The 14608-nt window shown below is 38.3% G+C and overlaps 1 protein-coding gene across 1 annotated transcript in view; it reads left to right on the top strand.

Annotated features, from left to right (window-relative positions):
• The window catches only part of TG (thyroglobulin), a gene marked incomplete at both ends in the record, with an annotated part of 138390 nt that overhangs the window by 66908 nt on the left and 56874 nt on the right, over positions 1 to 14608 (top strand). Inside the window, 6 exons of the mRNA XM_079534017.1 lie at positions 237 to 371; positions 1046 to 1210; positions 2744 to 2966; positions 5427 to 5520; positions 8067 to 8226; positions 10725 to 10924. Coding sequence (XP_079390143.1) covers positions 237 to 371; positions 1046 to 1210; positions 2744 to 2966; positions 5427 to 5520; positions 8067 to 8226; positions 10725 to 10924 — 977 coding nt within the window. The remainder of the gene's footprint in view (positions 1 to 236; positions 372 to 1045; positions 1211 to 2743; positions 2967 to 5426; positions 5521 to 8066; positions 8227 to 10724; positions 10925 to 14608) is intronic.

Here is a 14608-nt window from a genome sequence, read left to right as displayed (position 1 = left end):
GCAGGTAGGACTGATCCCCCCAGCCAATCAAATCCTTTGAATGTTATACGTCATTAATTCTGAGTTGATGTTGAGGACTGTGAAAGCCTCTCATTGGATAACTGTTTAGTGTTTTTACTTCTATATGATATTCCTCTGGTGGTTTTGTTGTTGTTTGTTTATTTCTTTGTTGCTGTTTTGTGCATGTTTGTTTGTTCTACTGTTTTCTCTACTATTTTATATGATTCATTTTACAGAGTATTTGGATACATGGCAACCCTTAAATGTGTCCTCTGTTCTTGTGGATTCAACCATCTCAAACTTTGAAGCTGTGCATGTTAGCAGGGAAATATCCAACAGTTTTGCCACTGCCAAAGACTATTGTCTATCTGGTAGGAAATGTTTCTCCATAACATTTCAGAGTACATTGGCTTATGAGAATGAAACATCAGGAACAGTTCCTTCCCTATCCCCACAACCAATATAGATACACTTATTTACATATTTAAAAAAATCTGTTCTTCAGCCATTTTGAGAATACAGTAGCAAATATTGGAAGGCCTGATGTAATTATTTTCTAAAGAGCAGTTAAGAAGTGCTCTTATGTAACTGGATCCATATGAAAGATGTGGTAGAATTACGTGCCATTACATAAAGTAACAGGTAGCTGCAGTGTGCAAGGACAGATAACCTGTGAATGGGATGAAGCACGAGTTGGGCTGTAGTAACAAGAAGTGAATTTTTCTGATCAGGAGTCTGACCTGGGGACTGTGTGTGAATTCAGTTGAGGTCCTCAGTGATTTATTAGAAGATTTATTTCTCTTAAAATCTGTGAGAGCAGCTCTCTTGCTGTAATGCTCCATTTTAAGCCTGTTATAACCTTTGTTTAGTTTGGCGAACGCTTGGGAAATACAAGGACATTTTATTCCAATTACTCTGCCTTAGAATTAAGTAATGTTGTTTGACCTGCTGTGAAGCATTTATTTCAAGCATTTCATAACAGTTTAATACAACACACTTTAAGAACAAATTTGATTGTTCTTTTTCTTCATGTTTCACCTCACAGCATGTTCAAGGAACCAGATGTGTGCAGTAGTTACCCTGGAAATCCAGGCTTCAGCAATAAGATGCCTTTTTTACCCCGATACACAGATATGCTCACATGGTCTAGAAGGGCACAGCTGTCAGGTTCTACTCAAAGAGCCAGCTACGTACATCTACAGGAGACAAGGTGAGAGTTGTAAGGTTATGAATGGAGAAACTCAACTCTGGTGGCCTGGGTGCAATTCTCATTTATGAGAGAGTGAGGAAATAGTTGACACAAGCATTACAGAAGTTTTCTAGGTAGGTATCCATTATTATTTTAGTGTAACTAAGACTGAGTAGTATGGGAAAATGTCCCCTAAAAAACACACACAAAATCGTAACATTAACCGCTGAAGGAAATAAAATAATGGAAGCCTGGACTATAAAATAAGTTCTGGAAAGTACAGAATGGTACAACAACAAACAAACAAACAAACAGTAACAAAAGTCCAGCTCCTTCCTCTTAATCTGCAGTCATTATTTCTTTCTCCTTCCTTCTAAATTCTGTGAATAACACAAAAAATGGTGAAACCTCATTATCAATCAAAAGTCTTAAGTAATATTTCTTAAAGAAAACAACAAAAGCAAAGAACAGCCACAAAAAAAAAAATAATAAAACCACACAAAAAAAAACAAAAAACCAAACACCTGAGGTCAACTTTTAAAAGAAGTGAAAGTGGTTTCAGACAGAAATAGAGGTGTCTAGAGATAAAGATTTTATTGTTTAGCTCTGTGCTTATTTGAAGCTTTAAGTTCTGTTGTTTCGCTCTTTGATAATTCTTTTGACACTGATTATATCTTTTATTAGGAACCAGGTAGCAATAAGAGGAAAGGGGAAAAATATTTCCTTTTCTGTTCACTGAAGTTACTGTAAAAAAAAATGGCAGTTAATGAGAAGCTTCTAGGTTCAAACTCACTGAGAGATAAATGGATTTATCATTATCAAATGAACTGAAATCACTGACTGATGCAAAAGCTAGTCTTGGGTGTATTTATGAACTGCTTTGGTTTTAGTGACATGCCTTAGAATTTGGTTCCCACCTATGGTATAGATTGTTTTATAAGTGGAATAGTACTTGATATCTCTTAGTTCTGTTTGAATAAAAAAATTACTTAAGATTATTGAAAGAATTTTCTTTTGTATATGTGACCAATAGTCCAGGTAATCCTTATATTAAAACAAAATAAAGCAAAAGTGTAACATGTTGAGGAGCATTTCAAAATTTTCTACAATCAAAAAATAAGGAGATTGAGATGTAAATCTGTCCGGGTGACAGCCTAAACCAATGAGATATGTTGTTATCTTTCTTATTTCTGACCTGCTCTAAATATTTAAAGGTTTAATATCTTGGTTTTTAGAGTTGGGAGAGGAGGAGAATCTGAAAATCTTCTTATAAAAATTCTCAAATATACAGGTTAATGCAATGTCTTAATGGAAAAAAAATGTTTGAGAAAGAGTTTTAAGAGCACATTAGATAAATGTCTGTACCTATTAGCTAACATCTTGCACAACATGACGTATTTCAAGTGGAGAAACAACATAATTTTATCCATGTCCTGTTTATGGAAGCAGATTCCACAGTCCCATTTGCCTGAATTTCAAATGAATAATTTTCATTTCTGAAATGGTCCTAACTTAAAAGAGCAAATTATTTTTTCTTTCTCTCCACCCCATTAGATTTAGTACTGCCTATTTCTGAATCAGTTTTGGCCCCATCTGTGTACATTCCATCCCATGGGGATTTGATCGGCAAACCCCAGGCAGTACGGATCGGCACAGAGTGGAAAAATATCAGCCAGTTCCTTGGGATTCCCTACGCTGCACCTCCTCTTGCAGAGAGGCGATTTAATCCTCCAGAACCATTTGCTTGGGAGAAAACCTGGAATGCTACTGTGGCTCGGTAAGGAATACCTGTGATCATCCACAGAAACACTTGTTTCACCCAGTTGTATGAGAATAGCTATGGCAAAATTATTTACATCTTTTCTTTCAAAGGAGCCCATAGCATAAAAATAAGTATGGGACTTAAGTTTAAACTTACGTTTAGTAAAAGGAATAATTTCTCCATCTATTTGTGAATGCATGCAAGCAGCTCAAAGAAAAAGGAAGTTTTAGGTACACTGACTTGAATCTATGCTTAAGTCCACATATAGTGTCTACTATCAATCCATTTTACTTCTGAGTATCTACAGTATTTACAGAAAAACAAACAAACAAAAAAAAAAATTGGTCCAGTTAAGCCACAAATCTGTGGAGTATTGAATCAAACAAGGGCCATTTTAATGCTGGCTTGACCAGAAGCTAACCTGCTTAGTTTCATCTAGGTCAGGACCCAACTGGCCTTTACTATGCAAAAATTCTTAGGAGAAAAATATTTTTTTAATTTCCTTGCTGATAGGACTGAAGCACTAGGCATTTTAGGTAATGTATTAAGAAGATTCAAAAGATAGGAATCGTGTTAGCAAATGGGTTAAATTCTTCCAAAGTCTCTGTATCTAGTGTTCCCTTAGTTGTAGTCCTGTCTCTTCAGTGCTGTATAGATGCCACTGCTCAGTCGGTTTACAGAGTTTAGGTTGGAGGTACTTGACAGATACACGCTTTGTGTGCGTGTCTGTGTTTCATCTAGCCCTAAGACTTGAGCTTTTCATTTGGGAGACCAAAATGACAACTTCTAAACGTGTATTTCTTAATGAAAGAAAGCAAGGATCGGGTGACACTACTAGAAGTGTATAAAGCAGCAGATAGAATTTCAGCAAATAGAAATGCAGCAGTAAACGAAGTTTCTTTCTCGTAGGGCATCTAATAGCAAAATACAGAGCATACAAAGTGAAGGGCTGTGAGGAAAAAATGTTAAAAAAAAAATAAAATTGAAGATGCAAAACAGTGAAAAGGTGAGAAGCTGGTGGAAGGATTTCATAGACCTTCTTTATAGGGATTTCCAGAAGTCAGGACTGAGAGATGAAGTTTAGTGTCTTGAGTGCTTCCAAGGCAGCTAATATTAACCTAAGGTCTACTGAGATCCTGTGTTCTTCTGTCCTGAGACTACAGATTTAAAGACGTGTGAAAGCTGTTTGGCCCCTCCATTACTCAGGATCTGTCACCAGAAGTTTCTAGCAAAGCCCATGAATAACTGAGTGAAGAGTATGACATTGCGAGAGTTTGAAGAGTCTTTGTTCTTTGGTGATCTCATCAGGTTGCACCTGAATTGTAGGGGTGTTAAAGTGTAACCACATGTGGCACTGAGCCTTAACTAGGTACACTGGAGGAATCTGGTGAGACAGGATCTTTTGTTTCTTCAGGTGAACGATGTTGTTAGGTTAGCATACACACCATCAGCTCTTGGAATATGCAGAAACACTGTGGTGTCTGCTGGGACTTATGTAAGGCTCAGCTACCTGCATGGTCTCCCTCTGAAGACAATGTCTAGTATTGCAGTGACAAGAAGTTTAGGGACCTTACTTAATCTGCTCCTATCTGTTGAATTCTCAGTGCCAGTGAAACATTTGGCATCTATTTTCTGTTATTCATTTAAGTTCAAAAACATTTTTTGAGCTTAGCACTGTGGAGGTTCACTGGAGAATCAGAAACACCTCAACCTCTGTGTATAAAAAATGTTGACAAGTAGATTTCTGAGTATACTGGGATTGTACAACTTTTTTATCCAAGAAATTCACATTAGACTAATTCCATTAATGAAAAAAGATAAATATTTATAGATCATAGAATCATTAAGGTTGGAAAAAAACTCTTAGACCATCTAGTCCAACCATCAACCCGTCACCACCATGCCCACTAAATCATGTCCTTAAACTGCTCTTCCTGAGAAGAAATTTTTCCTAACACCAACATGGATCTGAACAGAGACTTCTGGCAAAAAAAAGAAAGAAAGAAAGAAAAAAAAAAAGTATATCAATATCCAACTGTTGGAGGAGCTGTGGACTTGCCTCAGCAGGTGGCAGCCTTTCCTCAGAGTCAGTCCTGGCAAAAGGAGATCCTAGGAAATGGAGGTGCTGGTGTTATTCATGAGATACCACAAAAACAAAAAACAAACAACAACAACAACAACAACAACAACAAAATAAAATGAAATACAGCCATCTTCTTTTTAAAATGGTGCTGGTTTTCGCAGGGAAGAATTAGAGTTATAAAAATACAAAATGTTTGGTTTTTTTTGCATTCGTATGGGTGCATACAACCTACCTATTTCTTAACTGACTTGCAGAAGGCAATAATGTTAAATGATATTGAGATCCACAGAATTAAAGATCTTACAAACTCAAACAGGTCATCAAAATACGAACAAATAGCAGTGGAGGAAAAAGAGTACAAGTTTTCATTGCAATTTTCTTGATTTCCATAGGTCAACTTGTTGGCAGCCAGGAGACAGAGAGACCTCATTATACTCTGTCAGTGAAGACTGCTTATACATGAATGTCTTTGTTCCTGTCACCGCAGTAAGTAGGAGATGAGCAGAATTTTTTGTAGCTAAGCATTGTCTCTTTTCAAAGCATTTTAATGGGTGCAAATTACTGTTTTCCATGTAGTGTTCACAAAGGCTGCGAGGTTAAATTAAGCACTCAGTTGTTTTTCCTGGTGCAAACTTACTCCCTGCAGACTTTGTTGGGTAACTTGGAGGGTAGAAAATTAAAAGGCTGGACATGAAAGAGACAAAAAGAGAAACAGAACACAAGCGGAAGGTGGCAGCAAAGGAGGAGAGTCTGGGCACAGAAATGGTAACGTCTCTGAAGTGATATGATGTGTCCAGTTGACCAAATACCAGTGCCACCAGCAGTTGTGTGGCAGCGCACGCTGACTTTTTCCCTGTTGACCTCCATGGAGGCAAAGTTGAGGAATGAGGGTAGAAAGCAATGCTAAATTTGTGCCCTGCCAACAGTGCATTAAAATAGGGCTTTCAAAGATGACTGAGCCAGTGGTGCAACCTGAGAAAATGTCACGTGAAAACTCCTGAATTTCTTACTGCAATCAGATAGAAAATAAAGCTTTGTGTTAGAATGCTGAGATGGTTGGCCAAGCCCCTGGGGGCTGGGGAGGAAGACACTGTATAATATGCCATATAATATACTGTGGACACACAGTAAAGGAACAGGACTTTTATTTCCACCATAATTTTTAGAAGGTGACACCAAGAGATGTCTTTGTCAGACTGCATGCCTTGAAAGAGCTGGCCTGGCTACCTCAGAGCTACTTCTGGCAGCAGAGCGTACAGCCCCATGCAGGGCCCTTTTAATCACTAGGAAGACTTTTCTCCCTGCTGTCCCAGACTGTCATTTTGTTTTGAGTATAGGCATCACTTATTGAAAACACCAGGTTGCTCTCCCAGGCAGTTTGCCATCTCCGCTTAAGTGCTGCTTTCAAGATAACTCATTCAAATGCACTGCATTTTCTGCCACCTGGTAGAATAAACAGGCTTGGCTTTTCTCCTTGTAGTACTGTACTTTATGCCTCTTGTCTTTTGGTACAGGTATGAGTTAGAAGCATGCCTGGTCAAGTCACTGCGTCATATGTGCCAGCCAAAGAAAACCAAAACTTCTGTTTTTGCAGAAGTATCTGGGAGCAGATGGCATGGCATTTTCCTGTTTCTTCTTGTGGCGAGTTCTATTTTTCACTCACATACTGAGAGCTATGGTTTTACATTTTTTTTCCCATGGAAAGTTAAACTAGCTAAGTAAATTTCAAGTGTAGAATCCCATGGAGAGCAGCAAATACAGAGGTTGTTCAGTAGCATCTTAAGCATGAACTAGTGCATTGTCTGGGTACTACTCCCTGCCACCAAAGGACTCGTAGCACTGAAAAAGACAAAAGACATCACCTCATTTTGCTTCCATAGCTACGGGTACCATATAACCCTCCAAATAAAATTGATGCCGGTATTGCTGAGGTACTCTTTTCTGCCTATAACCATTACCACTTGAGGCATTACTAGAGCATTTCAGCTTGACTTGAAGAGGCTTCAAAGGCAAGATTAAGGCTTGAAACTCTCCACAAAATTAGACCAGAAAACATAACCTCTCTCCTTTTGCTGTTACCTGCACGTGTTATTCCCATTCCTATAGAATCATAAGGTCATAAGGTCATAGAATGGCTTAAGTTGGAAGGGACCACAAGGATCGTCAAGTTCCCACCCCCTTGCCACAGCAGGGCCACCACTCTACAGATCTGGTACTAGGCCAGGCTGCTCAGGTCCCCATCCAACGTGGACTTGAACACCTCCTGCAAACTCAGCATCACATTTCCTGTGGTCTTAACTGCCATGGTTCAACACAGCCATATTTTAGAATGAATTTCCATGGGAAAACAAGTTCTTTCTTCTTTGTTTCCCCTCATCTTTCTGTCCATGCCTCATGCTGTGCAGAAGTGAGAACCAGTGGCAAGGGACAGTGAGTAAAGTTATTTTTTCCACAGAATCAGAAGTTCCTTAAAGCTGTGTGTTTCAGTTTGTGCACTCTCTGGGTTTTCCTTGGTAACCGTATGGTGGTCATAAGAAGCCTCTGAAATAATTGAGAGGGAGAGACAGGAGGTAGTTGTGCCGTATCAGTGCATATATTTGTGACCAGAAAGTAAGATGTGTGTGCGTGTGTGTGTGTGTGTGCATGTGCGACACTCTACTGAGCAGAAGAGCCTCTTTCTGCATGGTCCCAAGGATAGAGATAGAGATATGATAGAGATTGAGCATGCTAAATGTAAAACTGAGGTTGCATTCTAAAATAAACCCTTCTAGCTTGAGAACAGGCTACACTGCTCTTTGCAAGGGGGATAAAAAAACAATAAAACACACACTAAACGCCATGTTTCACTGGATGCTCTTAAATGATGTGAAGTTCATTATGGACAGTTTAGGCTTAGTCTTGTAAACAGAGGTCCTGTCATCATGCTCACTGTTAAAGAGCCATGAACAGCTTAGATAATTTTAATTGGGAAGATTGTATTCTCACCGGTGAGTTGGCTACAGGAATACTAACTGAGTTGTTTGTCACTGCAGGTCAAAAACCTGTCAGTGTTGCTGTTCTTCCACAATGGAGGGAGTGGTAATGCTGAGGCAGGAAAGACCATCATAGACGGCTCATACCTCGCTGCAATCAGTAATACAATTGTTGTAACAGCAAACTACAGGGTTGGTGTTTTCGGCTTCCTTAGTGTTGGTAAGTTGTGGATTTCTAGAATAAATGTAACTGTGGACTTAATTGCATTTTGTAGCAGTTATGCTTAAAAACAAACAAAAATGTTAGTTAGGACTTCTTAGAAGCCTGTATCTCTGCCTGTATTATGGAGAAGGAGTGGAAATGGCCAAGAAATAACTGCAAGTGGAGTTCTGGCTCTCTCTACCTGGTGGGTAATCCTTATTCTCTCCAGTGGACACATTAGTAGCTGTATATCCTTTATATCCTTTTATTTTTTTCCATGCTTGCAAATACTAGACCAATGTAGTTTGCTACATAACTCTTTTGAATATTCATTGTTGGCAACACTGTGAATTTTGCCTAATTTGGGGTTACTGCTGCAGATATTCGCCATTGTTTTCCTTTTGTCTTCTTTTGTTTAAAGCTCACTCTCAGCAAAGCCTATTCTTCAACTAGAGAGTTCACACCACAGACTCCTTGCTTATTTTTTGACATGAAGTTGGTGATAGGTGTATCTGAGGAAAGAATCACTGTTTTCAGTTTGTGAAAGTGATACTGTGGCTGCATTCTGGCTAGAGTCAAAGGGTGTGTGGATAATTGTTGAGCAATGTTCCATTACGCAGCACTGCTCACACATTACCCACTAACGTTCAGCCCTGCGAATCTCACCTAGGTTTCTTGCTAAGTGGAAACTGTTCTCTGGACTGAATATTACATAGCAGTATTTATATTAAAGCCCATAGTTGAGGGATCGGGATGAATTTTCTAACAGCTTTTTCATGTGGATAGTTCCTCTTGCTGAAAGTCTTGGATGAATCCTGGTCCATTGGAAGTTGTCCATCATTTTCAAACAGGAAAGATCCTGTCTGGATAATCCTCTTAGGATTTTGGGGGCATTAGGAGCAAGGTTGTTAGCAGGTCACTCTGAATAGTTCACTTTTTAAGCAATATCATTTTCATTGTCCAACTAAGCAAAGTGAAATATCCTGTCCTGTTGACTTGCCATGAATTGCAAAGGGAGGAAGGACAGAGAGGAAAACAACAGATTTCCTTTGTTGTTGTTGTTGTTGTTAGTTCTGCTGTTGATTTGGCATCCTACTGAAAGATCTTTTGCAGGAGTTAAAACTCACTTGTACTTTTGAATACACTGAAAGTTTTATTTGATTTGCTGTCTACCACTAATGCTGTAAGTGTGACGCATTCTTACCAGCGATCTCATCTCTGTTTCTGCACTCAGAAACATTAAGTTGAATTGCCAGTGATTTAGATGGCAAGGGTATAGAGAAGATGGTCATGTCTTTTTAGGCATGATTCTTCTAAAACAGGCCGTGAAGTTATATGAAACAGGATCTTTATTTTTAAATTTAGCACCATTGTTTTTCTCCACTTTAGTAATAACAGAAATGCATATGTTTGACATTGTCTACTTCCTCCTGAACACCAGTTTCTTTTCATTCTCCTGTGGTCCCAAAAGTGTAACCTTTTTTTTTTGTAAAAATACTGCCCATGAGATTTATACCATAGGCTATGATTCAAGGACTGAAAAAGATTCACTCAAGAAGTCAAAGGACACATTTCTTTTAAGCTAAGTGCTGTGGATACCAGTGCATGTCCCAGTTCCCCAGCACGGTACATTTCACAACCTGGTTGTGGTTTTTACCAGAGCAGAAGGAACTGTATGTATTTCCCTCCTTGGTTTTCCTCTTTAGCATACTAATGTAGCAAGGCACATTGTGTGGCTGTAACATTTACATGGATTTCACTTCCTCTGGGGAGCTTTCAGGATGTTTGCAACAAGCTCTTAGAATTAGGTTTCTTAAAACAGTCCAGAGAGTATTTATTGCCATTGCTTCACTCTAGTGGCTTGACCTGATCAGCTGAAGCTATGGCTATAGGAGAAGTTTGTAATTTCCAGAGCCATATATTTAGTTATTTGCTGTACTTCTGAAAGGAGAATTACAGTGATGGCTGTTGTGCTGTGAATATCTTTATGATCAGCAAGGCTATCAGTAATCTGGCCTCCACTACATTCTGTTCTGCTACTTAAACCAGCTGTGGTATCTCAGTACCTCATTATGGAAGGCATGCAGATATCTACTACACAGTGTATGCATTCAATCGCTCTTTGCCTGAGACAGGTCCACAGAGTGACAGCTTTTTATTCCACTGCCTGTTCATTTCCTTCCCTAGTTTCCAAGTTTGCTCTTTAAAAGTAGACTATTTGATCTTGGCAATGGAATAAACAGATAATTTCAGCTATGTTTCTATTCCTGGCTTTTCTTCCGTTGAATTTTTTTCTAGTTTTGAATGTGGAGAATTTTAAATCATTAAAAATAAATGGCTCATTGTGAAATAAAATGAAGTAGATAGTGAATTATTAATCTTTTTTGGTAATGTGAATTGTTGATACCTGGGCTGTAGCAGTTAACAAAAATTCAAATGTTTTTAGTTGTTGGGGTTTTTTTTCGTTTTATTATTAATTTTTTTTTCCCAATTGATTTATTTATTTCCCATGACAGGCTCTTCTGAGGCAAGTGGAAATGCAGGCCTTTTGGATCAGCTGGCAGCTCTGAAGTGGGTGCAGCAGAACATTGGTAGCTTTGGTGGAGATCCAAGCCAGGTGACTGTAGGAGCTGATCGTGGTGGTGCAGACATTGCTAGCATTCACCTGCTGACAGAGGCAATCAATATGGGTCTCTTCAGGAGGGTGTTATTGATGGTAAGTCACATTCCTGCTGTTTCAGACTCATTTTGAAACAATTTTGTGACGTGTGTGTGGGTGCTGGTTTTATTTCATCCATGTCTTTTGCAGTACAAATATAACTGTTATTGTTGTAGTTATTTTTCTTCCCACCTGTGATTGCTATCTCCAGAGTTAGGTGTTTCACAAGGATGTACAAGAGATGTAATTTGGTGATTGATTTAGTCATACTAAGAATCTTTTTCTCGTCACTGTGGTTTTTTTGTGTTATATAAATAGTTTTCTTTCATAATTTATAAGGACAACAGGTTAGTTTCCATTCCATAAATACAGTTATTGATCAGCAGTTTTTAGACTCTAGAAATGATGAGCCAAACATCCGCATGTTTGAAGAATCCGGTCTTTATCTGATCTCGTGACAGATTAACAATTTCACTTAAAAGAAAATCAAGTTGCAAAGCCTCCAAAATCTGTTTGCTTGTCAGCTTGGATTTTTTTCGCCATCACCTCAGCTGTTCTCTGTGCTTACCGCCTTTCCTATGCTGAATTTCAGGACTTCAGGCCAGTTTTGTCAGCCTCAATACTACCACTGATCTTCACAGCCTCAAATAAGAGTACTGTGCTGTGAAATGAGGCTTAATCTTCAGTGGACTTTTATATGCTTGGAAATGTGAGCAGAGGAACTTAGTCCAGGAAACCTGGGGCCCAATTTATTAAAAACTTGCCTTGAAAATAATGAAGTCTCTATTTGTTACTTGATTTCTCTTCTTTTTTGCCAAAAAGTATAACTTGCCTTGTGCATCTCCATATCTCAGTAAGACCATTTTAATTGTATAACCCTAGCACAGAAGACAAGGGAAACTGTTGAAAATTACTGTTCACGAGCTGTATTTTTTTAAGGACATTCTCAGATAATTCCTAACACAATTCACAGATTTTTACTCGTCTTTTGACATAGAAGGTAATTTGCCAGTAGAGTCCTCTTCTCCCACATCCTACTCTTTCTCTGAAGTCAAACACACTTTTCTGAAACAGGATAGGATGTGGCCCTGTTGAGAGCTGTAACAGGATACAGTGCAATTTACCAGTTGAGCAACTGATGAAAGGGAAGTGAAAGTGCATCTTGGTTTATCACTGTTGCTGGAGTCTGGTTCCACACTGCATCTTTTTGGTCTTTTATAAAATGAATATTGAACTGCTTGTTGAAATATTGAAAAGTGGATAATTGAAAAGTGGAAAACAGTGGAAAATGCAATGAGCAGCAGATGTGTCAATTCTTCCCACTGATTTAATGTCTGTAACAGCAATTTTCTTCCCAAGACCATGAACACCTTACTTTTGCCTCAGCAAAAGCAGGATAATTCATTTATTTCAAAATAGTATTGTGAAATACTTCATACAGTGCCATGGTGGACTTAATTTTAATTTTGTTAAAGCAAAAAATCAACATTAATAGCAGTGGCTCAAAATTCTACTGCATCTTTTTTTTTTTTTTTTTTTTTTTTTGTAAAGTAGGTATGCAACATAAAACTTTCGATTTATTCAGATTTCTCTGATATATCTCCTGTAAAGGAATGTGTCTTGTTTTTTTCTATAAGATGACAAAATTTTCTAATTTCATTATAAAAAAAAGGAGCTGCACACAGACAACGAACCATGACACTGATTATATATTCCAGAGGGAAATCCCATTAAGCAATACTATTTTTCTATGGGTGTGCAAAGTGCTTTTGAGTTTCCTCTGTCTGTCCTGTAATAGGTTTTGTTTTGAAGCAATTGGAAAACAGACTGTACAAAATCAATGCAAAACTGTCAGGGTGACTCTTTCTTATAACTCATTTCATCTTTCACTAGTATGATATTAAAAAAAATATATTAAATCTTAATGATTAGTGTTCTATTTTAAACCAAATTAAGTGCATTAATACTTTTTGATGTCATCTTTTGATTAATTGAGTTATATACCAATGCAATTTTATGTAAGAAGAGGCCTGTTGACTTAACTGTAGGACTTGGAAGCATTTGGAAGCATATGTCATGTCTGAAAATAGGGAGAAGCTGCCTGATTCCCGAAGATCCATCTACTACCAGGCTCCAGTTAACACAGTCTTTTCCACTCACGTGCTCTCAATTCATAGCTTCTGTCACCCTCTCGCTTTATGTGTTATTTAAACCCAGCAGTTTCCCATGCCACATGCCATATTTAATCATGTTACTTATAGATACATTAATGCGTGGCCAGGGCAGAAGCCCAGTAATCTGCCTGTAACTCCAGTTTAGTTTACAGTTGCTGAAGCCATGGAGTGATGCCACCGTGTTTGTAATTGATTAAAAGTGGGTGACTAGAGACTTTCTTCTAACTTTCCAACCAGTTGCTGGCTGCAAGATTCCACTGTGCAGCCAGGAGGGTTTGGAATTGCCTGAAGCAGGGGAAAGCTGTGTATTTTTGGTGGCTTTTAGAAACAAACTAAAAGTGTGTCAGGATTGTGCTAAGTGACATTAGTCCTTTCTAGAGTAGGAGAGTAGAGAAACTTCAGGGTGCCTTCCATTTCTTTTTAATTATTTCTTAGTACACAGATGACTTACCTGCTAGGAAAATTCATCCAAGTTCCATCCTTCCTGCAACTTTACTCATGTATACCTCAAACCATAGTCTGGAGAGGAAGGTAACAAAAGTTTACTGTCCTAGCAGCCTGGAGATTGTTTTTTTCCCCAACTCTGTCTATCCTGTACAATGTGATCGTATAAATAGTCATCATGGAGAAACTGCAAATGTACAACTAGACATATATCTAGGTTGTGTGCATAACACCAAGGATTACACAATTAATCTACTTACTTCTAGCCAGAAAATCTAGTTAATATCGATGGAGTGCTGCATCTAGTTTGGGGCCCACAGTATCAGAGAACTACTGGAGAGATTTCAGTTGAAAGGCCACAAAAATTATTAACGGACTGGAGCATCTCTGCCAAGACAAGACACAATGGCCACAAACTGGAGCACAGTAGGTTCCTTCTGAACACAAGGAAGCACTTCTATGGGTGTCCCTGCTTGAGCAGGATTGGGCCAGATGGACCCAGAGGACCCTCCAACCTCAGCCATTCTGTGAGTTTGTGTGCCTGTCCTCATCAGAGCATGTCTTAGCTCTTTCTGCAGAGTGGAGACTGAAGTGTTTTCCAGGTTGCATGAACTCTTGGATTTTTTGTTGTGCTGTGTCAAAGATAACATCTAGACATATCACTGTAAGACTAGGTGCTTGTAATAGTTGTTTGCCAGCTTTTCAATCTTTTACAGCAATACAAAGTAACTCCTGGGTGTTATTTTAATGAATGTGAGTCACAACTTAGAAATCTGTAATGCTCCCCATATACATTTCACTGGTTACAATACAGTTGCCACAACAAAAAAATAATATCACTATATTACTAACAGTAATGATGAGAATATATAAACATCTAAAGTACATGAGTTCATTTTGCTTTTTGTTCAAAGCTTTTATTCAAGGTTTATCAGCCAAACTACATTCACCTTTAAAGTTCTGAAGTATGTTTACGCTATTTTTTTCTCAGACTTTCTCTTGCTCTCTTTCTAGTGCAAATGATCTACTATAATATAGTAGATGTATATATAGATATAGTAGATGTATAGTAGATATAGACTATAGTAGATATAGTATATGTGCCAAGAGATATTTACAGAGG

This window comes from Tetrao urogallus (assembly GCF_951394365.1).
Source record: "Tetrao urogallus genome assembly, chromosome: 3".
NCBI lineage: Eukaryota > Metazoa > Chordata > Aves > Galliformes > Phasianidae > Tetrao > Tetrao urogallus.
This window is presented reverse-complemented; position numbering and strand designations above follow the sequence as displayed.